The sequence below is a fragment of the Hirundo rustica genome, chromosome 2 (assembly GCF_015227805.2).
Source record: "Hirundo rustica isolate bHirRus1 chromosome 2, bHirRus1.pri.v3, whole genome shotgun sequence".
In the NCBI taxonomy this organism is placed as follows: Eukaryota; Metazoa; Chordata; class Aves; order Passeriformes; family Hirundinidae; genus Hirundo; species Hirundo rustica.
The window spans coordinates 20604681-20631922 of NC_053451.1; the positions used below are offsets into that span (position 1 = coordinate 20604681).

Below are 27242 nucleotides of genomic sequence, written 5' to 3' on the forward strand. Positions count from 1 at the left end.
AGCCCGGCCGGGTGGGCGCTCCGCGAAGCCCCCGCGGTGCGGCGCGGCCAGGGCGATGCGGGGCGGGGCGGGGCGGTGCTGTCCGGCCCTGCCCGGCCCGGCCCGGCCCGGCCCTTCCCGCTCCGCTCCCGTCGGGCCGCGCGCGCCGCTCCCGACACCGCCTCCCGGCGTCCTCTCCGCCTCTCCGGCCCCTCGCAGCCGCCGCCATCATGAAGTGAGCGCCCCGTCCGCCGCTATCCGGGCCCATCCGCCGCGGGGAGGCCGCCGCGGGGCCCCGGCCGCCTCCCCCGGCCACCCGCGCCATCCCTAACTCTTCTCTCCCGCGCAGGGTCGAGCTGTGCAGCTTCAGCGGGTACAAGATCTACCCGGGCCACGGCCGCCGCTACGCCCGCACTGACGGGAAGGTGAGGCCGGGCCGAGCCCCGCGGAGGGGCGGGAGCGGGCCCTGCGGACGGGAGAGCGGCGGGCGGTGCGCGGGGAGGGGAGGGGATGCCGCGTATTTGGGGTTGTCCGGTGACTCCGGTAGTGTTGACAGGGCGTCTTCCCGAGTCCCTCGTATTGAACCGTATGAGAGCAGCATCGGTGTGCAGGTGCCGTGGCGGCTTCGCAGGAGATCCGTGCCGTGCTGTCGCTTGGGGTTGGGTTTTACAATGCAGTTTCCAAAGGGAGTCTTTACGCAGCAGGATAAAGTACCAGAGTTGTGTAGAAAATGCTGCTTAGACGTTCTGCATCAAATGTTAAGATTCGCTGGAGCCAACAGCTTGTCTTCCAAGTTAATTGAGTAGAAATCTTACGGATAAAATAGGATGGAGAGCCCTTTCAAGCTGTCATGTCATAGGCAGACGGGATTGTCCCTGCCTTCGAAAGGAGGGCCTGGCTTTTGAGTATCCCAGTACAGTCATGTTTATGGAATTCTCTGCAAAATAACCAGGGGACAGACCGGTTGAATCCTTGTGAGCACTCCTGGGAATTAGGCTGTGCTTTAAATGGAATTATATAGCTACTAACAAACCAGCTTGCACATTCTCCCTGTTGTTTTAGACAAACAGGTTAGTGTCACTAGGCAAGAAGGAATCAGGTGGAGCATTGGTCTCCCTGTGTTCCCTAGGCCAAGTTTTGAGTCACTCCTACATACAGGAAGTACATTGTTGCTTCAGGACAGACACTTGGGAACTATGATGCTGGACACAGCTATTCAGCCTGTGCCTGAAATACACAGCAGCGCTGGATGCAAGTGGTAATTTGAACTTTTTTCAGAAAATTTAAGCTGCTTCAGAATGCAAGACATCGGTTTGAACAATATAACTAAATTCAAAACTTCAGATTTCTTACAGATTTATCTTTTAAAATTTTTAATAGTCAGAGGTGTGTTTAAGAATTCCAAAAGCATCAATGTTGAAAAACACTGACTTAGAGAATACTTAAAGCAAATAGATAATGTCTTACACATAACCAAGCTTACGCAAAACATTTTGCACTCCCAGGTTTTTCAGTTCTTGAATGCAAAATGTGAGTCTGCATTCCTTTCCAAGAGAAACCCTCGTCAGATCAACTGGACTGTGCTGTACAGGCGTAAGCACAAGAAGGGACAGTCAGTAAGTACATACCAGCTAATGGCACTCTAAGTTGGTGACCAAAAGATGTGGCCACTGTTTTGTTAGAGGTCACTTAAGTGTGCCAGTGCTCAGCAGAAGCATGACCCAAGTCCCCAGGATAAAGATGGTAAACACGTGAGTGCGGTTACCTGAGTTTATACATGCTTCAGCAGAAACATTGTATTGTGTTGTAGCACTTCTTCGAGGCACGGGATGTTCAGTACTTAATAATTGTAGGAATGGCATATGTTTTTAAAAGTTAGTTTTAGGGAAGGTGGGTAATGCTGTTTAATATGCACACTTCCTAAAAGTTTGGTCTTGTAAACTTCCTGAATGGTGACAGTGTAGGGAGCTGATTTTGGAGTTAGAGGGGCAGGGATGACACTCCTGATGTACTCTCCTTGAAAACTTTGGGCTGTAGCTTAGCACGAGGTCTTTTCCTATGTATCTGTTATTGGATGCAAAGGATAGATGAGGTATGCTACAGTGCTCTTGTTTAAACTTGCACGGCAGAGGAGCCCTGAGAAAGGCTTACATCAGTGCAGTAAGTCAGCGTTCTTGCCAGTTTGGTTGAAGAAAGAAAGTTGATGCATGATGGCTTACACTGCTCCCCAGCATCTGATCCACTTGATTAGGTATGGAGTGTCTTCCTTTCAGAAGACACCACTGAAGGTTTATCCGTCCTCCCTTTTTCCTTCTGGGAGTTACAGATGGCTGAAATTCTTTCAAAATACTTCTTTTCATACTTTGCTGTAGAAGCCTAGAACCTACAGGGTCTAATGTGAGTGTCTCCAGCACTGATAGCTGGACAGCTGGGGAGCCAACTGAGGATTGTTGGTAATAACACACTAGGAAAAGTACAGGATGTGTCTGGAGAAAGGGCCATATGGAGGTAGGGCAGCACTTCTCTGTACCCAACAGAAGAATTCTCTAAAGGGAGGAGTAAAATTCTACTTCAGTGTACAGTTTTAAATAGCTTCAATTTGAGTAGCAGCTTCTTTCCGTAATTGTCTTTAGCCATGTCTTTAATGTCTCGTGATGCCAACTGTCTGTGTTCTTCTCCTCTTAGGAAGAGGTCCAAAAGAAGCGCACGCGCCGTGCTGTGAAGTTTCAGAGAGCCATCACTGGTGCCTCTCTAGCTGAGATTATGGCCAAGCGCAACCAGAAGCCCGAAGTACGAAAGGCGCAGAGGGAACAAGCGATTAGGTGAGAAGCCACATCAGTGAAGCTATCCCAGGTTTTTCATAGATTACAGTACTTCTCATACAAAAGCTTAAGCACTAGGCGAGAGCTCTGTGTTTTATAAGATTTTTTTGTTAGCTTTTAATCTGTATATTTGTATGTAATACTGAGTAATCTTGGCAAGAGATAGTGGCAGCAGAGAAGAGTCTCTCCTTGCCCTTTCCCTTTGTACTTTTGTCACTCACAGTTCTGCTGTCTCTGTAGAAATCCCCCCAGAGGATAGTGAATATAGAGGAGAAATCTGCAGTAATGCATTCCATTCCTGATACTGGGAAGCTCTTAGAGTGCTGAAACAAGGAAACAGTAAATGGCAGACATGGATAACTTCCTCTTTTTCTGTGAATTAACAGGGCTGCAAAGGAAGCCAAGAAGGCTAAGCAGGCAACCAAGAAAACAGCTGTTTCTGCTGCAAAGGTGAGATGCAACAGGCAATTAGAAATTATAAAATGGAATACGCCGTGTTGTAACACGACACACAACATTCTGCTGTGGCACTTAACTGGAAATACCCATTTCTCTTTTGAGGAAGCATTTTTGTAACTTTCTGATGTGAAAGCTCTTCTGGAGCTGGACTTCTGTACTGAAGTTAAGCATACCCTAACACTTGCATTGAATGAATTTTTTACGGAACAAGTAAATACTACAGTAAAACAATTATCTGACCTAATGTCAGAGAAAATTAATAGGTAAAAATGTGTCTGAATGTGACATCTCCACTATCTAGGAACTTGGTAACAATATATTGATGAATGTGTTTTGTTATCTCTTATGAATTCATACCATATGTTGGCTTAGTGTTACGTGTGTAAACGTCTGTTAACAAGATACCAATATTAGAGATTTCAATTCTAGTCTGAGCTGATTTCTGTCAAGAGTATATACAGGGACACTTTCAGGACTGCAGATAAATAGCTTCTTTTCACTCATACTTCATTATTTCTCTACAGGCCCCTACGAAGGCAGCACCTAAGCAGAAGATTGTGAAACCAGTCAAGGTTTCTGCTCCCCGTGTTGGTGGAAAGCGCTAACTTGCCAAACTGTTGGTCATGCTGAATAAACATCTGATGGAATTCCCTTACTCGTGCCATGGTCTGCTCAGCTGTGGGATATACTGAAGGGAATGAATCTGTGAAATAATAATGTCTGGGTTTTGCAGACTGAAAAGCATTTTCCTGCCATAAAACACTTTTTTTTAGACAATCTGCTGTATTATTAGCACACGTTTCCCCAGTCTTCACTGAGTGGCCCAGGTAGCAGGGAAGATGGAGCTGGTGTTTGAGGGCTTTCCTTGCCTGAAGGACAGCACAGCACCTAAGTTTATTCTGCATCTGTGACAAATGACGTAAAAACAGGTTTCTAAGTTCAGAGATACAAGCTAAAAGGGAGTGTGAAGCAATGCCATCTGTAAATCACTTACAAATGTCCTGTGTTGTGGAATGCATGTAGCAAGATACAGAGAATCAAATAAGGAAAATGTTAAAAGGAATGAATGGATGGTTTCACAGACGGCATGGTTCTTGCACACAAAGATTCAGATGCAACTTCTGGGTCAGGAAGTTACAAAATGATGAATTGCTGGAAGCTGTTGTCAGGAAAAGGAAGCCTGTGAAGATTGAATGGGTTTCAAATGCAGCTGATGTTACACAGTTAAAGCTTATTTACGTTCATATTTAACTTGCTGAATGCAGATAGGGGTTCCCTTAGTAATTTTCCACCCTCCCACCGTTTAGAGGGATTGAATTTCCTCTTGGTAATCCGTTGTCTAAGTAACTGCACTGTGCAGACAGCATGCCCAAACTTTGCCAGTTTTGCTGGACAGCAGTAGCCTTGACAAAGCAATGTCCTGACTTAGTAGAACCCAAAGAAAAACCAAACCTTCACTATTTTCTGGATCAGTTACTTTTCTGTCGATACTTTGAGGGCTCGGCTTGTTACACCAGTCAAGAAGATAGCTGTCTTTCAGCTTCCTGCAGTCCTTGGGCTTCAAAAACAATGGTTGTAATGGGCACCATAAGTTATGGGCTATACTTACATCTTGTTTGGGTTTTAGTAAAATAGGTAAGGGTCTGGATGAAGGCTACAACCCATTTAAAAAAGGTCTAGCTTGATGATGTTAATGGAATTTGCACCATGATGTTCCAAACAATTCTGCCTTTTGCTACTAAAAAACCAACAAAAGCCCCAGCACTACTCATGTTTAGAATGTAATTGAAGGGTTTTAGATTAATACATTTGAAAGCAAAAGAGCCAGAAACTGGAGGAGGAAAGAGAGGAAGAAAAATTGCTTGTAGTTAGCAGGCAATTTTTAATAATTTATAACTGAAGGGTGAAAACACCTTTGAAAATTACCTGTACTAGCGATTACAGAAATCACACCAGTGTCTTGTACAAGGCACCTGGTACCCCAAATGATTCCTTGTGAATGTTTTCGGCTAAGAGGCTGAAAATCAAGATGAGCTTCTACCATATGCTTGAAATTGCTATTGATATTTTGCTAATTGCTATTGAAATATGCTATTAATGATATATATAGAAACTGATTGGCAGGTAGGAGTAATTAGTAAGTTGGTCTTTGTTTATGCTTTGAAGTTTGCAGGCATTGGCTGCCTGGTGTCACTGCAGGGGTGCACAGAAGTACTTCATTATAACTCTTCTAAGATGTTTATTCCCGAGTTCTGACTGATACAGTGAGAAGTAAAGGATAACAGCCCATCAGGTTACTCCTTTCACAAACTATGCATTGAGTGAGGCAAGCTGTTCAGAGCAGGGTCTTACACTGGTGTAACAGCACATTATTCAACTCAAAGATGTAATAGACTGAATTAGCATGGAAATGAATATAAGCCCTTGTGTTTATCTAATGCAATGCAATTCATCCTCTACGAGTATTTGTCAGAAATAAAAATTGAGTACTTAAGTTTGTGACAGACCCACAAAATAATTTGGGTTAGAAAGGACTTCCAGAGGACACCCACTCCAACTCCTTGTTCAAAGTGTGTGTCTGTTGAGATTGCTTGGTATCTAGCTGAGTCTTGGACGCAACTCCAAGGACAACCTCCTAGGGCCACCTGTTCCAGTATTCGACCACTGTCATAGTTAAAATAAATCGAAAAACTAAATCCAGAACTCTTTTTCTATATAGATAGCGCCTTTGGCCGGTGTCGCTCCCTCTGGTATCTGTGTTTGGGGATCGCGGTGCTCCAGGTGCGCTCTGCAGGTACCGAGCGCAGGGGAAGGGTCGCTGCTGCTGCGCTGTCCTTGGGCGCGCCAGCCCGCGGCTCCCGCCTCGCGTATCTCTCTTACGGATGTAAAACCGGCGCAGAGCTCGGACAAGTAAAACGCGCAGTCGACACCTAAAGGGTTTTCCTTCTTGCCTCTTGAAAATGAAACAGCGCGCACTGAGCGCCCCGAGGCATGGCTGCGGCGCCGCCCCGCCCGCGCTGCTGCTGCTGCTGCTCCTCGTCGGCACGAACGACCCCGCTACTCTGCTCGCAGCTCCCGCCCCCGAGGCAGTTCCGCAGCGGAAGCCGCTCGTTTCGGAGCCGGGGCTGCACAGGGATTCCCTGGAGAGCGCCCCCGGCTCCCGCCGCCGTGACCTCGCCCCAGCATCAGGCTTTGCCCGGCCCCGACCTCGCGCCCGGCTCTCCCCTGCCCGGTTCCAAGATGGCGGACCCGCTCCCCGGGTGCTTCCCCGCGCCCCCGCCCCTTCCCGGCCCCTCCTGCGCGCGCGCGGCCCCACCTCACTTCCGCTTGTGCAGCAGCCATTTTGTCTTTCCGCCGCCGCTGCTGCCCGAGCTTCTCCCTCCCTCCTGCCGCCGCGGGCCGCGACACTCCAGTTCCCCCCCGGGCGCGGCTCCCGCCGCCTAGGGCCGATCCCGACTCCCCTTCCCTTATCCCAGGAGGCTCCTCCGCAGCCCAGGCGCGGCTCTGAGAGCGCGGGGGCGGCTCCCGTGCCCCTGCCGCGCGATGTCCAGCGAGGAGAGCTACCTGGCCATCCTGCGGTACCTGACGAACGAGCGGGAGCCGTACGCCCCGGGCACGGAGGGCAACGCCAAGCGGAAGATCCGCAAGGCCGCCGCGTGCTACGTGGTGCGCGGCGGCACCCTGTACTACCAGCGGCGGCAGCGCGACCAGCAGCGCTTCGCCGAGCTGGAGGTGGTGCTGCAGGCCGAGCGCCGCGCCCGCCTCATCCGCGCCGCGCACCTGGCGCCCGACGGCGCGCACCGCACCCGCCTGCAGACCTGGCAGGGGCTCTCGCAGAAGTACTGGTGGAGAGGTGAGCGCCGCGGGCGGGGGCGGCTGCTGGGGCGCGGAGCCACGGAGCCGCGCTTGGAAGGGACCGCAGCGGGTCCCGGGGTCATCCCAGAGCGCGTGGCGCAGGACTGCCTCCAGATGGTTCTTGAGTATCTCCGCTGATGGAGGCTCCACAACCCCTCGGGGCAGCCTCGGGAGGCAGTGAACGGTCACTTTTACAATTTTTCCTCGTGTTCACGTGGAACTTCTCGTGCATTACTTTCTGCTCCTTGCCTCTTGTGTCATTGCTTGACACCACCTGGACCTTGCTCCATGCTCCTGACACCCTCCGTTTGGATATTTATACACATAATTGGTGTCCCTTCTCGTCTCAAGGCTGACCCAGTTCCCTCGGCCTTTCCTTGTAAAAGAGATTGTTCGGTCCCTTAATCATCTTTGTTGCCCTCCGCTGTACCTGTTCCAGGAGTTACACGTCTCCCTTGTACTGAAGGGGTGTCCGTGTACCCTCCCTGCTGGGACCAGGGGGGGACTGTCACTTGCTGAGTGACCAGTGCCTTTAAACACCACCTCGAAGCACGTGGTCTGTGGGCAGTGACATTGTGTCATACTCGGAGAGGCAGGGTTCACTCTGTGCAGTACACCTTGGTTAGCAAATTGTCCAGGGCTTCTTACCTGGTGGTGGTACCTTGAATATACAGAAACGTGGAGTACAGCTGTCCCCTCCAGGTCTTGCACAGAGCCCAGGTAAAACAGTGACATCTCGACCGTGCCCTTGGGCACATTCTGCTTGACCCGGGTTAGCTTTGGACCTCATTCTTGCGCGTGATGGCATGTTAAAGTACTACAGCCGCCAGTGGTGGTTGGCAGTCCTGGCACTCACTGTTATATTTGTCTCTTTCTTGCAATGAGAAGCTGAAAAGATCAGGCTTATTCTCAGCTGGGTCCTAGGTGATATCACAGCTCTTATAAATTATGATGCCTGAACAGCAGTAATTCCAAATTGGGACTTTCTTTTGGCTGAGGGAGTGATTTGACATCTTGTTCCCTTTGGATTTATTTGGTGTTCTACTTTTAGCACTAGGTATCCGTTAAACAAATAGCCTGCTTTTTCACTTGCATGGGCCCAGTGTGTGTCTGTATTACTTCTGCGGTTCTGCTTTCTTCATCTATCAGCAAGTCTAATTTCAGCTTTAGTTTTCCTTATTTTCAGTTGGAGGGATTTTGCTCGAGCTGCAGCCAATCCCTCCATTTCAGATCTCATTGACTTGAAGATCTTTCCATGTGAAAAAGGATTTGGCATCTCAAAGCTGATATGCCCATTCTGGATGGTGGTTTCTTTGCCTTTATCTGCATTCTCATTGTCTGCCCAGCATTGTACTGTTCTGGCATCTATTCTCATCCTGTGCTGGAAACTTCTTCCATGGGCCTCAGTGTAGCTTCTGTTTGTCAGGAGAGGGCATTCTGTATTCTTTTGATCTTATTGGTCACCTTTATTTGCACACCCAATATACTCTTAATTCTCTTGCGCTGAGAATACTAAAATTCATTCCATGCTTTCAGTTCAAATATTATGTTTCTTACTTGTGTCTCCCTTAAAACAATGTTTTCCTGCCATTATAGTACTCTATGGCTGCTAGTGGACAGCAGCTTTGGCCCAGCTGTCATCCTGAGATGGACATCAGCCCGTTGTGTGTCTGTTCTGTAACTGCAAGGCTGGAGAATTCCTCAGGGGCCAGGAAGGGTGTTAGGGATGTGATTTGCAGGCCAGAGACCTCCTGTCTAATTTCAGATGAAATCAAGGAGATGTACAAATGTTGAAATGGGCATGAATGTCTTAGGTTGCCTTAAGTCTCTGTTTTTGTGATCCTTACAGAGATATGTATGTACTGATAGTGCAAGTCATGCTCGAAGGAGATGTGAGCAAGCAAGTCTAGGTCTGTGTCAGCAAAGCTTTTGAGCTATGATGGATTTTAAACCATAGAGACCCAACTCCTATCTGTGCTTTTATACTGTCCTAGTGAAGAAAACTAATTTGGATTGAAAGCCATGGATGGAAAATGCCTTGGTATCTAGAAGAGGACGCTGGGCTGAGGACCTGTTGAGTATCTGAAATTATTTACAGAATCGCAGAATGTGCTGAGTTGGAAGGGACCCACAAGGATCATTGATTACAACTCTTGGCCCTGCACAAGACCATCCCCAAAAATCACAAGAGTCATCCCTAGGAGCATTGTCCAAACACTTCTTGAACTCTGTCTGGCTTGGTGCTGTGACCGTTTCCCTGGACAGCCTATTCCAGGGCACAGCCAACTTCTGGGGGAAGAGCCTTTTCCTAATATCCGACCTAAACCTCCCCTGACACAAATTTAGGCTGTTTCCTTGGGTCCTGTCATTTATATTTGGTTCCACTGGTTAAAGTACTGGTGGGAAATTGCTTTATTTAAATTCCAAAATCATAAGCAATTGTTTTGAATCGGTGTTAATAATACATATCGGTGTCATTGCACATAGCACAGTCGATCGCAATTTTGCAAAAGCTCTTGAACAAGCCTTCCAATTCTTGTCCTCTTCAGGAGGAACAAGCCATGTGTGTGAGCTAAAAACAGGATTATGCATTACCATCATTACTTTAGGATTATGAGACTAAATATCTAAATACTGGGTTTTTTTTTTTTAGCCTTAATAATCTTTCTGGGAGGGTTTGCTTGATGTAGTGACATTCTAAATGTTCTGTGTCAAATTCCAGTAGTGACAGACAATATCATGCAATGGCGTGAGAGAATCAGAATTGGTAGTAATGCAACAGAGAGGGGGAGTGTAGGTGACTGACTTTATTTTTCTTCCTTAGTATGTAATATTTTTGATTATTAATTATTGCTGTTTTGCTAATCACCTACATACTTAGTTATTTGTTTATAGTAAATTGAATTGAAGCCTAATTAAGCCCCATTAATTTTTTTTTAGGTATTCTTAAGCAGGTTAAAGATTACATTAAAGAATGCAGCAAGTGCCAGGAAAAGCTAGATCGCTCTAGATCTCTCTCAGATCCTTCTGAAATGCTGGAGGAGCTAGGACTGGATGCAAAATCTCATGAAGACAGTAATGAAACCGATGATGAATTGAGTAACACAGCATCAATCCCAGCTGCATCCCCAAAGCCTGTGAAGAAGAAGCCAATAGCAAAGCACGAGCTTGTGTTTGTAAGTACCATTGTTTACATCTGAATGGACTTGTAATTACTGTTACTGCATTCTTGGTCAATTTCTTTTCCATTGTTCTGATAATCTTGTAGCAATAAGACTATAAATTTTGCCAAAGGTATTGAATATGTAGAAATGGGATCCTGGTGTATACGTCATAAAATTAATTACAGGATATCATTGCTGGGAAATAATATCACCCGATATATTATGCGTATAGAATCTAAAATAAAATGAGTGGCAAAATTGCCAGTAGTAAAACAACACATACAAGATTCTTATGGGCTCTATATCTTTTTCTTAATAAATGATACTATACTGATATATAAAATTCTTGTTCATAGCTACAGGCTCACTTGCACGTAAAGACATTTGAATTTAGAACCTTTTTCAGACTGTAGCATAGAAAAGTACAGTCAAAGAGCTGTTTGAACATGTCTTCCCATTTTTCCAGTCTGTTCTAATTGTGTTTGGAGGGAGGGTGAAACTTAAAGAAAGAAAACAGTAGTAAAGTTAAGCTGTATATTCTACAGGCTTGAACTGATTGTATGGTTGCAGAAAATAATTCCTTTTCTGTGTTTCAGTGTGAATGCTTAAAAAGGCACAGTCTAAATGTAATGAAGTTCTTCAAATGTTGTTTATGACAGGTTGACAGTAAGGGCCTTGTGAAGCAGTCATCTTCCAAACATTGTCTGGCTGTCTTAAACCAACTGAATCAGCAGAGGCTTTCCAATCAGTTCTGTGATGTGACTTTGCTGATTGAAGGAGAGGAGTACAAAGCTCACAAATCTGTCTTGGCAGCCAACAGCGAGTACTTCCGAGAGCTCTTCATTGAAAAGGGAGCTGTCACTAGTCATGAAGCTGTGGTGGATCTGTCAGGTGAATTGCTGTGGGTTTCAAAGCTAGAAATCATAATATCCTAAGTAAGGTGTATAGTATTTAATTCAGTCTTTTTTGAGTATTTAAAACAACCAGATTTTTATCTTGCCTTTTTCTCTCTTAATCTAGAAGTACTTTATGTGGATCGTAATGCAAAAGTGATCACTCTGATTTTGCCTAATCTGATTTTCCATGGACTGTGGTATTTAATCTTAAAATTTCTGTGAAGCGTTTGGTGGATTTTTACCTTGCTTAGGCATGTTTCCTCCTTGGATTAGTCACAAATGTTAAAAAGGGAACAAAATCAAGCGCTTGAGTACATTGAGTGGGGATGTTGACAAGCTGCCTGGAGAGTTGTTTAGCTTAACGAATGCTAAATTGCTTCTTAGTTCTGCGAAGCAGAATTATACATGTCTGCTTATTTCTCAGACCTGGTACATGAAAGACAGGAGACAATTCTGGAATAAATCCTAAACAATCCTAAAAATAGCTTTGTAGGGATGAAGGATAGCATATAGAACATATGCCTTCTGCATCGCTTTCTCATTTATTAACTGTCTGTCTCTGCATGAATTACAGGCATACGTGAAAAATAATTTTCTAATAGGACGGTCCAGAAGGTTCCCCACATTAAATATTTGATTTATTATTTCTGCAATTGTGGAAAATTATACCAAATTCTTATATTTAAGCATTTCTGTCTATATGTCCATATCATTATTGTTTTCAATAGCTACTTTGTTACTTTTTTCCCACATCATCGTAATTTAAGACCTGACTACTATCTGAATGTAGCAGATCCAGAAAGACTTTGGACTTTGAAAGACTGCAGTTAATCTGCTCCAAAAGTATTGTGGCTCTCCCAGCATCTTGAAATATTCCTCAAAGAATTTTATTGTGAAACTACCTGAGTTCTACTTAGTTATTGAAAAAGTTGTCTGAGCTTACCCATGCACAAAAACTACACGAGGAGGAAGCTGTAGTGTAAATGACAATTAATTGAATCTCAGTGATGGGCTTGTTATTTCCAAGTGTGTTTTACTCTAAATTTCAGGCTTATCTATATCAAAGGTGAACTGTTGTATTCATCATGGGATATTTTGGTGTAATTTCACATCATCATGATTTGCTCTAACATCTTGTTTTATTCCTGATAGGTTTCTGCAAGTCCAGTTTCCTGCCTTTATTGGAGTTTGCTTATACTTCAGAATTAACGTTTGACTTCTGTAGTATGGCAGAAGTGGCCATGCTCGCCCGTCATCTCTTCATGTCAGAGGTCCTGGAAATCTGTGAGAATGTGCACAAACAGATGGAAGAGAAACAAATTACAGTGTACCAAAAGGGAGATATTCAAACAGTAGAGTCAACGCAAAATCTAGCGGAGCAGGCTGAAGTGGAGATGCAGCCTGTGGATGGTGTTGAGCAATCTAAACCCACGGCTGGTGAAGTGCCAGTAGCTGTGAATGGAGTTCCTTCCTCTGCTGGGACAGGGGATGCAGCAGCACCCCAGCCTGACCTCCTGCACCCACAGCCTCTGGAAGCCACTGCAGGTGATCCTTCCAAGCCTGTGGAGCAGGGTGAAACAACTGAAAATTACATCAAGATCCAGCTGGTGGAGACCATTTCAAATGGCCTCTGCAACAGACTCAGTGCTGAGCCATCGGCTGTAGAAGCCATGGACACACAGAGTCAAAGGGAAACTGAGGTAGTTCAAAATCAAAGTGACAAACCACATGTGGACTCTGCTTCTGAAGACTCCTCAGAGACACTCAAGCAACAAAGTAACGAGCAGAGCAGCTCCGTTTTGCAGCCGGAAAGCCTCGCTTCGAGCCAGGATGATACTTACAAAAGCAAGCTTCGCCAGCGTTCAGTCAGTGAGGGGGGATACATCAGGCTGCATAAGGGAATTGAAAAAAAGCTGCAGAATAGAAAGACAAATCCTAAATCTGCAGTACAGCAGGTATTCTGTCTGTCATTAGACCTGTAGTTACCAGAGTAATTTCTAATCTTTGAGAGTTGTGCGAACAAAATCCCAAAAGCATCGACTTGGCATCAGTATTCCTTCCATATTGAAGGTCCTTAGAATGCTTGGTGGCCACAGTCTAGATTGAGTATCTTCTCACAGTGTCTTATAGTTGGACAGAAGTTGTATCATCTCCCCAAAATTCTTAATGAGCTGTGAATTTAATTCTGAGCTAGCTCATGTGTATGTCAGTCGTAAATACGTACATTTATCTATTAGAGAATCTATTTATCTACTAGAGAAGTGAGATCCTGCATTTGTTCAGACTTGGGAATGAAAAATTTTACATCCCATGTAGATCATAAGATGTAGTCATGAGTCACAGTAATGCATTCCTGCTGCCTTCTGATTGTGGTCAGTCAAGAGGAAGGTTCAAAGAGCTCTGGTGTTAAAAACTCTATCAAATGTTTAGTAATTTAACTAGTTCCAGTTACTTTTTTTTTTTTTTTTTAAATGAAACAGTCCTATTACTCTTTCCCCTTTGAGAGCCTTTCCTCTTTCAGTGCCTGTGGACAGCTGACAATCATCTCACTAGGCATTCATGCATTTTGTTTGTGATAGAGTGAACTTCACTGCATGTTGGCAAAGTCTTCTGAAGAACTGTTAATTTCCAGAGGAGTCCTGAGAGTTTTGCATACCAGAGCCACCAGTCCCACACACAGGACAATAATTTGTTATCATTACAACACCCTGGTAGATAGAAACTGTAGCATTAGTGTCTTTTTACAGATGGACAGCTTAAAGTCCAGATGCTAAAACTAGCACAATCAAAATACTTGAGCAAGTATTTATGCTGGTTGGAGAGCACCAAGGTTTTGTTCTGTTTTGGGAAGAGGAATATTTACTTTTGGGAATATTCCTGTTAATGTATTTTGCAGTTTTTAAATCCAGCTCGTTGACAGATGAAGTCCACAGACCTATGGAAAAAAAGAATTTCGTTTAGATGATTGCTCAGGATGGGACTCAGGAATAGGTTTCTGCTTTCCTAACTTGTTTTGTAGCTTTTAGTGTTTTGTCTTGTGCATCCCTCAACTCCCCCTATGGCATGGGATGTCATATAAGCTTTGGGAAGAAGGCACTTTCCCGAGTTTCCAGTTTTGATGCTGGGGGAATTACAGGAAAGAGATTGCAGGAAAAATGCTGCTGATTTAAATTAGAGTACTTGCACCTGGCATTGGAGATACTGGGGATGAGGTGTGCTTTGTAGGAATTGTTTTCCTAATCTTAGTAATCATGTAGTGAACAAAATTATTTTTGTGGCTTCACAATTTAGCCAAGTTTGCATAAGTTTTCAGAGCAACAGGAAATTTTAAAAAAAAATGTGTTAAAAGGTTTTCTCTCTGTCAAGTTGCAGTTTGCTTTTCAGAAGCATAGAAGGGCTGGCATGTTTTCGATAACTGCTAGATACCTCATTTTTTGGGAGAACAGGATGAGGAAGTGGGGATGCATGTACTTCCTTCCCTTACTTTATTCTAAGGAACCCAATGGGGACACACCTGATACAGGACATTTCAACCTGATCACTTAGAATTTGGCAGCAAATTTCTACAAAGGAAGATGAGATTATCAGCTCCAGGTAGCACTGCCAGTACCACTGAATAAAAACCCACTAGTGCCTTATTCCTAGATAAAAAATCTCTAGGAAAGCTGGAATGCTCTCAACTTGATAGAAATTCTGACTGGCAGTACTCTGATTCTTCTGTAACTATCCTGTGTCTGTCACTCAGGCAGTTACTCAGGGCTGAAGAGTTCCTTGTCCCTGAACTGGTAAGTCACTGTGTGACCATCATCATAATGAGTTTATAGTTTTGAGGAATGAATGGTTTTTCACTCACCTTGAGTTCTGAAGTTTTGTAGTGAACTGTAACAAGGTAACTTTCAAGCAACTAAGTCAGCTGAGCAAAATTAAGAGGTATTACAGTAACACAGAACATCAGCTTTTAATACGGTAACTTTTTCAGACAAGGTATGAAGTGCAGTGCAGTAAAATTCATTCAAAGGTTCTGTTTTTCAAACTTAGGTTGCCATGAAACTGGTACAAAGAGGGAAAAAAATGAAACAGCCCAAAAGAGAGACCACAGAAAATAATGAAGTGGAAGCTCAGCACAAATGCACTGACTGTGGAATGGTGTTCCAGCGGCGCTATGCACTTATAATGCACACATTGAAACATGAAAGAGCTAAAGAATATAAATGCCCAGTAAGTTGAGTGGTTGGGGATTTTTTTTTTTTTTCTTGTGTAACCTTCCTCCTTATGAAAATTCAGTAATTATATTAGTAATTCTTTCTCGTTGCCTTTTTGGTGCATATATTTATTTTCTGTTTGGATTTCAGAGTTGGATACAGCCTTGATCTGGACGGGGTGAGGTAGAATGGAGTGCAGCCACTTGGCCTGACAGTAGTGTGTGACTTGCTGCTCAAGACAGTGCTAGCATAGGATTTGCTTTTAACCCTACCAGCAAATTTGTGATTAGTCTCAACCAGCACTTCATCTCACTGGGAAGTGAATAGTGGTTCTGTCAGTAGCCATAAAATATAAATTTACAGCTATTCATTAACCTCAGACAAAATGGCTGTGGGAGTTGGGTTATAGATTTAACTCATCATACTGCTGTACTTAAAACATTTGATTGCTTGTGGTTTTTTTTTTTTTTCTTTTAACAATAATTCTGAGTGTTACATGCCAGGTAAAGTTGTGATACTTTCTGTCCCAGCTGTGTAAGAAGGAATTCCAGTACGGTGCCTCCCTGCGGGCCCATCTGGTGCGGCACACGCGGAAGACGGAAGCCAGCGCTGGAGCTCCGGGTGCCGAGGGGACAGGCGAGTCCTCAGTGAAAGGGAGAACCAAACGGGAATTCGTGTGTGACATATGTGGGAGAACTCTGCCTAAGCTCTATTCTCTCAGAATACACATGCTTAAACATACAGGTGTCAAGCCCCACGCATGCAAGGTAAAGTCCTTTCGCTCTCTAATCAGATTAGTAATGTTTTCTATTATAAATCTTGTGGTATCGATGCTCTGCCCTAAAATTTGTGTTACTCTTGGTCGCTTCACAATAGGGAAAATTAGTGTAACATTCGTGATGAGATTGCTTGCAGTCTAAGAGTGAGAAAACTAGAACAAATCTGAGTTGTGTAAGTTCATATTCCTGTGTCTAGAAGAATGGCTTCCTTCGATGATTCCTTTCTTTTTAACAAACCAGTTCTGTCACTGGTGCAAAATCACAGGCTTGGCCATGCTAGTTCCTGAGAAATACAGGAGCTTTTGTTCTGTTTGAAGTTAAACACCTATTATGTAATTAGTTTCATTTGTCCTATTCCACCACATATGGATTTTTTTAGGTTTGTGGAAAGACCTTTACGTATAAGCATGGATTAAAAATGCACTTAGCTCTACATGAAGTACAGAAACAGTTCAAGTGTGACTTGTGTGAAAAGTCTTTTGTCACAAAAAGAAGTCTTCAGGAACACATGAGCATTCATACAGGTAAGTGATGAGAAAGGGAATCCTTTTCCTTTGCTTGGCTATTGTATGCTGTTGAACTTTAATGTTGTTCTTCAGTGTCAAAGGAACTGTTTAAAAAAATAAGTGGCAGTTTGTTCTTTTTCTTCTGGTCAGGCAGCTGAGATAGAGGTAAGTTGTCATTTTCTGGGTCTGTGTTACCAGTTCAGTGTTATTGTACAAATGTTCTATTCAAGAACGGGGAATTGTGGTTGGGCTGTTCCTGTGGTTTTATTTGATGCCTGTAATCTTAACAATCCAACAAGAAACAGGCAACAGGCTGGAATGTTCCAGTGCACTTAATCTTCCAGCCTGTCCTTTTAGAGGAAAACATGCTAAATTAAATCCCTCAGAATCTCCATATACATTTTACAAGGTTTTCTGTACTAATACTGACATTTTATAAAGCCTAGTGTCTTGAAAGATCTTAGCATGTGAAAGATGACAGGTAGTTTAGCATAAGCAGAGTTTTAAAATTGTAATTTCTAATTTTAAGGTGTTTTTCCACAAATGCAAGATATAAGCAATAATCCATAAGCAATGCTGTGTTTCTGAAGAAGTTGAATACATAAACACAGGCAGTTGTGGGGTTTTTTTCACACAAGAGGGTAGTTTTTTAGGCTGCTCACTTTTCCTCACTAAATCATAGTTGTGCTGATGTACCTAAGTTAAAAAACGTGACATTTTTTAGAGTTACTACTCCCCCACCTTACATTAGCACATACAAAATACACTTAAAAATTCCATCAGTGTGTAAACTTCTCTTTGTAGTGCTGCTCTGATTACTTGAGATAAGTTGTATAGGAATTAAAAACTTGTCTCACAAAGCACTCCAGAGAAATGGAGGCCTGGCTTGGTAACATATTTTGTTTTGTTTTGGCTAGGAGAATCCAAGTATCTTTGCTCCATCTGCGGAAAATCTTTCCACAGGGCATCGGGACTCAGTAAACACATAAAGAAACATCAGCCAAAGCCTGAAGTTCGTGGATATCAATGTACTCAGTAAGTCAGGTGATGGGTGGTTTTGGTGGTTTTTTTTTCTTAGCATTAATGATCCTAATAATTTTCAAGATAAAAAGCAGCTCCTTGTTGTAGCGTAAAACTGTTCCACTGGCCTGGGATAAGACTTGTAAAGCATGAGAATAAAAAAATGCATTTTTGTAAATATATGTGTTGAAGAGCAAAGGCTTGGTTTTAAGCTGTTACCTGGCTCCAGTTTCATGCAGCTGTTCTCTAATGACTTTGCACTGTAATTGGTGCTGTAATCAGTAGCTGGGATATAGAGGATATGGGACAGACAGAATTGTGTGTAAGGTTTTAAGAGGCCAAGGGCCTTCAGCTTGGTTTTACCCTCTTGTAGTGTGATAGAGGATTTCAGTTTGATTTGAAGCTGTCCTGTAGAGTCTGCGATGTCCTGCACTTGTGTGCAGTGTTTGCTAAAACATGCTGTGTTTAGCAAACAGTTGTGCAGGAGCATCATAAACTGAGACTCTTGCAGATCAACAGTCAACTTGATTATAAAAGATATATGACCACTTAAATATGGCAATAAATAGTATTTATTTTTGTTATTAATGGCATTTATTATTATTTAAATGACAGCATTGTGGACTTCAGCAAAGCAGAAACTGTAACTGTAAAGTGTGTTCTTAGTGCATCAGCAAAACATGGATACTTTTTCCATGACCAAGCAGACTATAGGGAACCTTTCAAATGTCCCGCAGAAGGACAAATAACGTTAAATTTTGGAACTCAAAATGAGGTACCTGGAAGCTCTGTCAGCTATTAAGAGGAGTGATGCAATTTATATGATTGCCTGTAGCAACTCGAGGTTTTAAAGAAAGCAATAATCTGAAGAATTGTTTAAAGTATCTCAGTGCTGCTGCATGCTAGCAAAAATTATATTTTTTAAATGATGAAAACTTACTTCATTTCTGTCAGCGATGTTTTTATTTAGTGATTTTTATTGCTAAAGATATTTATTCTAAAAATACAAAGAACAGAGCTAATAGGGTGCACAGACACTGTTTCATGAAAGGCAGTGGAAGGCAATTTTAGTTTTGAAGGTGAGATATATTTATAGAAGAAAAATTTCTTAGTCAAGGCAGTAGGGCAGTGGATGTAAGAGATCACCTTGACAGGGAAGATATTTTGACTTCCCAGCTTCTTTAAAACAGACACAATCCTTTTTGCTTCTCTAGGGAAGGTCTCTTCTACTAAGGATATAATTCATGTTGTCACCAGTGGTTTAAAGAGCTTCACTAAGCAGTAATCAGACTTCAGTTTTTTAGTTTGGTGGCTTGGAATAGAAACTTCCCTGTCAGGCTTCAGTCTGAACTTCTGGCCCAGCTGAGCAAAGCTGACCATGAGTTATTTTCGTGAAATCTTCCTGGAAGTTTTGCAGTGAAGTATGTGTTTGATTAAGTTGCAGTAATATGGGACAATGTTACAGGGTGGTGGTTGCTCAAGTTTTTTACTTTTCTAATGGCTTTTCCAAATATGCCATTTGAGAGAGAGAGCATTGAGGAGAGAGCACCAAATGCCAACCCCATTCAAGCCCCTGAGGGGTCTTTCTTATACTTTTTTATGTGGATGCGCAAACTGAGGATCCCTGAGAACCCCGTTTGAACTGGAGAGTTAGGATTTTGCAGCCTAGGAGGAGGGGAAGGTCGTTTGGGTGGCTCAAAGACTGTTACCCAGCGGTTTTTTTCTCCCTCAAAAGCAGAGGACTTTTTTTCTCTCCAAAATGCCCATTATTCAGGCAATGTAATATCAAATGTTTTGTTCCTGTATGGAAGCTTTTTTCAATTCTAGATTCCCCTGGATACTGTGACTTCTGAGATTCCCTCATTCCAGTGGTTGATACGGTCGAAGTTGAATCATCCACCTTTGCTTGCTGGCATTGCTCTGCTTTTATCCTTTCTTGAGTCATGCAGCTGTATGTTGTCACTTGAGGAAGAGAGAGAGATGAGCAGCAGAATTTCTTCCAAAGGGAGAAACCATGTTTTTGATTAGGCCAAACTCTGTAGTCCTCATACCAAGAGGAGCTGTATAGTCATATAATGGCAAAGTATAAGTGAAGGAAAACGGTAAGTTAGCCTGGGTTAAGAGGTGTACAAGCAGCAAGCTAAAGAATGAGTATTGATACTTTCAGATGCTTCCATGCAGGATTGTGAATTTGGTTTTCTTAATTTAAAAAAAACCCTATGTTTGAGCATTAAAAACAACAAATTTCAGTTATCTTTGTGTCAGTCCTCTTTGGTTAAGGGAAGAAGCAGTTGTTAATGTCCTCATATGTTCACATGGTATATAATACAAATTTCTGATGTCTCCCAGTTGGTTTACTTTTGATTAATCACCATTAAAACTGCAGAAAGAATATAGTTACTCATTAACAGATAAAAGGGTTTCAGAGGTCCTCAAGTTTCATTCCAGGCTTTCAAATAAACTGCTGTTCTTTTTAATTTTTCCCAGTTTAGAATGGGATTGTGCTTTAAATAAATACTAATGGTGCAGTAAGTGTTCTCAGTCTTCAGTTGCCATTAAAGAAGCGCTTCCCAGTGCCTTTGAAATCAGTGCCTTTCTTGTATGGGATGCTAAAACATTTGCTGTTACAGGTGTGACAAGAGTTTCTATGAAGCTCGGGATCTTCGGCAGCATATGAATAAACATTTAGGTGTGAAGCCATTTCAGTGTCAGTTCTGTGGAAAATGTTACAGCTGGAAGAAAGACTGGTATTCTCATGTAAAGTCTCATTCTGTCACAGACCCTTATAGGTAAGAGGAGATTAATTTAACAACTGAAATGTACTAATGAAAGTGAGGTTATAGAGATCCACAGCCTGTCAACAAGGCACTGCTTACTCCACTTTTTATTTAAAGTACCAGTGGATTGATGGTGACTGGGGTCTTGAGTACTTGAGGATGGATGGTTGTATTTAAATAACGTGGGTTGGCTGCTAACCTGGGACACAGTGCTGGAACTAAGATGTGAAGTCATGAAAGGATCAATACAATCAGTGAAGTTAGAAACTTATGTCATCTTACTTCTCCAGAAGGCTAAATGGAAGCTTTTTGGCTGTGGATAAGAGGAAATGTAGTTCAGTCCAACAATAATATTCCTAATTATGGAACTAGTTACCATATAAGACAGTATTGCAATAAACTTTGCCTACCATAATTAAAGTGGATTTTGGCTTAAAAGGCATAAGTGTACAATAATGGTTTTAATAGACTTACCACTTTTCACATTTTAGGTGTAATGTATGTGGAAAAGAATTTTATGAGAAAGCTTTGTACAGAAGACATGTAAAGAAAGCCACACATGGTAAAAAGGGAAGAGCAAAACAAAATCTGGAACGAGTTTGTGAGCACTGTGGAAGAAAATTCACACAGCTCCGGGAATATAGGAGACACATGAACAATCATGAAGGTATGTGGAACACAAATAGTCATTACACCCCCTAAAAACACAATGTGCAGGGGGTTATTGTTTCTTTGAGCCTGTGTGCGTCCTCTCTGGCAAGACATGGAGGGGTATTTACAGATTCTCCAGTTCTATGCAAATCCTGGTTTGGTAACTTTCTACCAGTGATTCCCAGAAGTTGCTGTTGGGGTCTTTCTAAAATTCCAGTTACGCACAGGGACTGTGCCAGTTTGTCCTCAGAACCTGAATAGAAGAGGAACATTTTTACAAGTGATTAAGAGAGGTAAATCTGGCAAAAAAATTGGATGCACTAAAACATTCTCTGTTTTCAAAGGTGCACATGGTTAACAAAGTACTCCTCAGACAGGAGAATGATTGGCCTAAATTTTTTAAGAAAAAAGGACCCATGTTGGAAATTGATCAACTTCTTAATTTATGACAGGTGATAAACGATATGATGTTTGGGGAAAATACTAAAACATTTTATATTTTTTGTTAAAGAATTGTGTGCGTTTTTATGTTAGATGTGAAGTATGAAATTTACATGATTTTTGAGTATTTGGTTCTTTCAGCTGTTTTAGGAGTCTATATATTTTTCCTGTCCTGGGGCAAAACCCACTTTTTTTTTTGAAGCATGTCTCCTTTTAAAGAGCTCTTAAGAGTAAATCTGGCAGCTGTGTAACTATTGAAAAAGAGATTTTGTGTTTGTTTCTAAACGGAGAAAGTATCCTGTAGTAGGTACCAAGCCTAAATTCTACAGTAATGGTCACAGAGGAAAAGCCAGTAGTGAGATGATGTTTGTCACCACCATTAGATATTACAGACCACAGAACTCAGATGTTATGAGGGGAAAATAAGATCCTACAAACATCAGGCGCTGCATTTGAACACATGCAGTGTGGAAGAGGAGGGAGTAAAGCTGTAGGTGTACAGAAGGATTTACAGAAGCCAAGGGTGACTAGAAATACAAGTAACAAATTCTGCTTCAGCAAGGCATCAAAATGATCAGAATCCCATTAAGCACTGTGCACTTAAAATAAGGAAGAAACCTCATTAGAAGGAATCTTGAAAAGTTTTGTAAGTGAAGTGTTGGATTGGGCTGGGCATTTATGGAAAACCTCACCACTGAATGCATTACGCACGCAGACACGGTAGAGAGGATCTCTTTGTTACGTAGCAAAGATCCCAGCATTGCTCTCTTCTCCCTGCTGCTGCCCTTTGCCAGCCCCTGCCACCTTTGCTTGCCTCGCCCCGCGCAGGTGTGAAGCCGTTCGAGTGCCTGACGTGCGGCGTGGCCTGGGCCGACGCGCGCTCCCTGAAGCGCCACGTGCGGACGCACACGGGCGAGCGGCCCTACGTGTGCCCCGTGTGCAACGAGGCCTACATCGACGCGCGGACCCTGCGCAAGCACATGACCAAGTTCCACAGGGACTACATACCCTGCAAAATCATGCTGGAAAAGGACACCCTTCAGTTCCACAACCAGGGGACGCAGGTGGAACACGCCATCAGCATTTTAGCGTCAGACATGCAGGAGCAAGAAACCGAGATCAGCTTTGGCTCCGGTGAGGGCGAGACCGTGGTGGTGACGGGAGAGACGCTCGAAGCCATCGAAGCAGTTGCAGCTACCGAGGAATGCACGTCGGTCTCTACCCTTTCTGACCAAAGCATCATGCAGGTGGTAAATTACGTACTGGCGCAACAGCAAGGACAGAAAATGGCTGAAGTGACACAGGCCGTTGAAACTGTAGAAGTAGAAGTGGCCCACGTAACGACGACAGAGTCAGTTTAGCAAATGAGCAACAAGGGTAAGGTTCTGTGATCTGTAAGAGCCAAGTATTTAACGGGTTAGCTGAGGCTTTCAGCGATGCCCGTTTTCAAATGGTTTATCCTGAGTACTGAATGTTGTGATGACAGTATTGCACCATGCATTAGAGGGAAAAAGTACCAATACTCCAGTGTGGGCCAAGGATTTGAAAGCTAAGATTTCTATACTGGCTATAACTTAAAAAAAAAGAAAACAAAAAAAAAAAGGTTAAAATAATGGTTTTGTGTTTGCAGTATCATACTGTAACTTTGAAAAATTAGGAAGAAAAAAACATAAAAAGGCTGCACTAAAAACTAGAAATGCACAGTTGTTGGTTGTTTCTTATTTGTTTTGATGTGCATTTCATCAAGTTTGTGAGCAAATTACCTGTATTGGATTCTGTCTGTTTACTCCCAAGACAAGGGAGGTGGTGGAATGCTTTGTGTAGGCTTGTGCTTCATGTGGCATACAGAAAAACTGAAGCTTTTTTCTCTGGGCAAATGCACCATTGGTAGTTAGTGAATCCCAGTTCTGAAGAACTTACTTAAATTCCATGCATGTGGGTGGCTGGTCCGAGGTCCAGCAAAATGCTGTAAAATGTTTTAGAGATAATGGGCAGCGATCTGCTGAAGTCTGAGGAAGTGACTCTCCAAGATGGTTGTGAATCTGAGTTGGCCAGAGGACAGCACACCACAGGGAGACTACTAAGAGAAGTAAATTCCTTTTCTTTTGTGAGGGAGGAGTTTACAGTGCAGGCCCTGTGCACAGCCACATTTAGCTCCGTGTTTGTTCGGAAGCTCTTGCCGGCACTGATGTATGAACCCAAAGCAGGCAGCCTGATGATGGATGCTTCTGATTTTGCTTTACATTTGTTGTAGGAACTGTCAAAGGAGAAAAATCTAATGGCAGACCTCTTTGGGAACTGAGGAAGTCCACCTAGTTACAGACTGATCTTGTCTCGTATTATATTGAAAGGAGAAGCCTGCTAATTCCCAAGCAGGACACATGATATAATATCAGGATAGAGAAATATGAAAATCTTAGGATGGAGTAAAAATTAAATTTGTTTCAAAATTATCAGAATCTCTAAAAGACCTTATTACTGCTGCTTTAAGAAAAATACTTCTATGCCTAGTTGATAGCTGGTGTTCCATCACATAGTTGGAAAAATCCTTACTGGTGTTCCTGCAAGTGTGAATGGCAGCTGTGCTTGGCCCAGGTTTCCACGTTCCTGGTTTAGTACTATGAACAGCGCACATCTTAATCTGTACCAGGTGTGGTTCCTTTGTTGCTGCGTGGGGTTTTTTTTAAGCAAGCAGCATGTGTGTCAAGGAAACTGAAAGTGCTTTGCATGTGAACAATCAGAGCTGTAGTCTTTAAATTCTTCTCAGTCTATCGTGGTATCATGTTTCCTAACCTGGACAGCAGCAAGATACCCGAGCAGCCAGAAACTTGTAATGTTGCAGGGTAAACTTCATAAATAAAGTGACATGCATATAACTGCTACACGTGAAATGCATCCACTGAACAAAATCTCAGCAAACCCTGTGGCAAAGTAACCACCTCATTTGAATTACTATTTCTACTTTTCATCTTATTTAACTGTGTGGGTATCTGTCTACTAAGCTACAGAATTTTATACTTTGCAGTTCTGTAGATAAGCAGTTGTTGAAACTTTTTTATGTTTGAGTTCCTGTCTTGGATCCAAATTAATTTGTAGATGCCTATTTCAAAAGTCAGGGTCTTATTTCAGAGAAATAATGTAGTTATTTATATATCCTGCACCTCTTTACAATTGTATTATTTTCTAATTACAAACCAGAGTAAAACTAAAATGAATATTTAAAAAAAATTACTGCTAGCTGAATTTTTGTATGGTAAAAAATCCGGAGATAGCCATCCTGCTTAAAATTAAAATATTGCCATTATAATGGAAAAAGATTTAAAAGAGCACTAGGTAAACTTGAAAACTTACTTCAATGTTTGTATCCTAAAAATAATTATGTATTACTAAAGTGAGGAAGTGTTCAAGGAAAAACAGCTGTAAATAGTGCTAGAACGTTATTTGTATATTAAGTGTGTTACCTTACAAAAAGAATATTAACAGCACCTTTGTTTAATCTTTGGTGCATTTATTTATTTGCCCAACCTATGAAAGAAGCAAAAGTGAATCTGAATTTCTGAGCCTTCTTATCCACTGTCAAAATACTTCTACTGACTCAATGATCTGCCGTTTAAAAACAGCCACCAACCAAATTAATCACAAGAGGTTGTTTTCTAAACAAGATTCAGCCAGGAAAGTCAGAGCTGAATGTTGTGGCACCCCTTTCCTAACATGCTGTGCCTTACCTTTTCAGAACGGCATGAGGTAAGTAGGGAGTGCCACTCTTGGCTTTGCTGTTCCCATCTGTGTGGAGTTGCCTTATGTTTTCCTCTGGACTTCAGCACTTAAGACATTCACTACGCTTCTGCAAAAACCAGACTGCAGATATGCAGTTGGTATTTGTTTTTTAAAAACAGAGTTAATGAGAAATGTCCATTCATTAAGTATTCATAGTGAATTCCTGTACATAATTAATTTGATTTGTACATTCTGCTGTTTTTATTTAGTTTTAGGTGTATAAAATTATGGTTATTTCTCTCATCAAATAAACTGAGCTCTGCCATGAACTGCTCTTTCAAGAAACTTCTTTTTTCCAGGGAAAGAAGGTGTTGCAGATTCCTCCTCAGTATTTCACTTTCCATATACAGACAGACTCTGGCCTGGATAGTTCTAGTAATACCTGATTTTTCATTTTTGCTTAAGGCTCAAAGAATTTTCTTGTATGAGGAGAGGAAACACACAGCCCTCCTGAATTGTGTGTCAGAACGTGGCTGTACGAGAGCACTGTGCTAATGAAACATCGTGTATATTGATACTGCAATTGCTTTGGCGGCAAGTCCTCGGGGTGGGGGAGGTATCTGATCGGCCCCCTGGCACCCAGCTGTAACCATTTTAGTTTGTTTCAGATGTTCTTTCTCTTGACTTGGGTGTCCACAACACTGCACCCCAGGGCAAGCACCAGCCAGCACTTCCATCTTGGCCTCTGCCCTGGAATTGGATATTTGAGCAGGGCTTGTGGTGTGGAAGTTGTCCTCCAGTGTCACTCTCCTGGCTGAAGGATGAGCTGTTCAGCTGCCTCCAGGTCTGGGAACAGTGTCCTGTTCCTTTCCCTTTGCTGTTACAGGAACTTCGAGGCAGCACTGATGTTGCAGAAAGCCCGATTATCTTCTGTGGTTAATCCCAAGGGAACACTGGGAGCTTTTTAGCTCCTCTGCGAATCTCTGTAACTAAGCAAGCTAAGTCTATAATTGAAGGAAAGTGGGTGTTTCAAAAGGCTGAGTGCTGAAGGAGTAAGGTAGGCTTCTGTTGAACAAGTACTGCTCCACACGGATGCAACTACAGGTGCACAACCGCCAAGTGATGTGTGGATAATTTCTGCCCTGCTTTGTTTCTACTAGAGTTACAACCCTGTCATTCCTCGCTGTTAAAGGAAGCACCAGCATATAATGGCTTTCAGGAGCCAGTCTTAGAGCTGTGGCTGACAATGTGGTGGACCCCCCCCAGCAGCTCTGGAGCAGCTCTTAACAGAGGCCTTTTCTCCTGCAGAGAAATTCCAGCTGCTGCAGGCGAGAGGCCCTGGTCACTCTTGTCACCCTCAAGTGCAGTGCAGTTGGGGAGCATCCTTCTAAGTCTCATGTGACCTTTAAAGAACATAGCGTAAAGGAAGTTTTTCTTGTTCCCCATGGAAGAGTTTTGTGCTGCAGGCTTTGTCTCTCCTCAGGGATCAAGTGCCCTGCCTTCCAGCATTGCTGAGTTAAGTGGTGCTTTTAGATGTGGAGTAGTGCAGGCTCTTCTTGTCATGGCTTTAAATTTCACCTGTGAACAGGATTGTCACACAAGCACCTGAGTAAGAGAAGTAAAGCACTCCTTTAGGCCCTGGTTTCACAGTTACCTGCTCAGGGCCAAGGCAGCTGCTGGGAGTGGGGAGGGCTCCCACAGCCACACTTGTCACCAAGGCACACCTGTGATTCTCTAATGACCTACTGAGCATCAGCCAACATCTTTTATGAGACTACCATGTTTACAAATTAGGGGAAGATGGGGGAGGAGAGATAATTCTATTTTTATTATAACTTGCATTAACTTTAGACTAATAACTTGTACTGCTAGGAAAACATCAGTATGGGCTCATGACTTCAACTTTCAGTGGAACTCTTGCTACAGAACCGCACACGTTTTTTGCATATCCATCTCATCAGGAAATACAATCCC

General features: G+C 42.9%; 2 protein-coding genes across 3 annotated transcripts; both read left to right on the plus strand.

Moving 5' to 3' along the window:
* Nucleotides 1-135: 135 nt before the first annotated feature.
* Nucleotides 136-3911, plus strand: RPL24 (ribosomal protein L24). Its single transcript, XM_040089193.2, has 6 exons — nt 136-214; nt 329-404; nt 1485-1595; nt 2665-2801; nt 3188-3251; nt 3785-3911. Exons 1-6 carry the CDS (start codon nt 210-212, stop codon nt 3863-3865), a joined length of 474 nt encoding a protein of 157 aa, XP_039945127.1. The 5' UTR covers nt 136-209; the 3' UTR covers nt 3866-3911.
* A 2717-nt stretch (nt 3912-6628) lies between these two features.
* Nucleotides 6629-25594, plus strand: ZBTB11 (zinc finger and BTB domain containing 11). Of its 2 annotated transcripts, none has more exons than XM_040089184.2 (11): nt 6629-7113; nt 10056-10291; nt 10939-11170; nt 12328-13130; nt 15214-15393; nt 15908-16144; nt 16536-16680; nt 17580-17697; nt 20313-20471; nt 20951-21126; nt 22380-25594. In XM_040089184.2, exons 1-11 carry the CDS (start codon nt 6804-6806, stop codon nt 22910-22912), a joined length of 3129 nt encoding a protein of 1042 aa, XP_039945118.1. In that variant the 5' UTR covers nt 6629-6803; the 3' UTR covers nt 22913-25594. The 2 variants fall into 2 exon arrangements, with proteins under 2 accessions (XP_039945118.1, XP_039945119.1); XM_040089185.2 differs by lacking the exon at nt 22380-25594 and adding an exon at nt 21935-22282 and having other exon boundaries at nt 6635-7113.
* The last annotated feature ends 1648 nt before the right edge of the window (nt 25595-27242 follow it).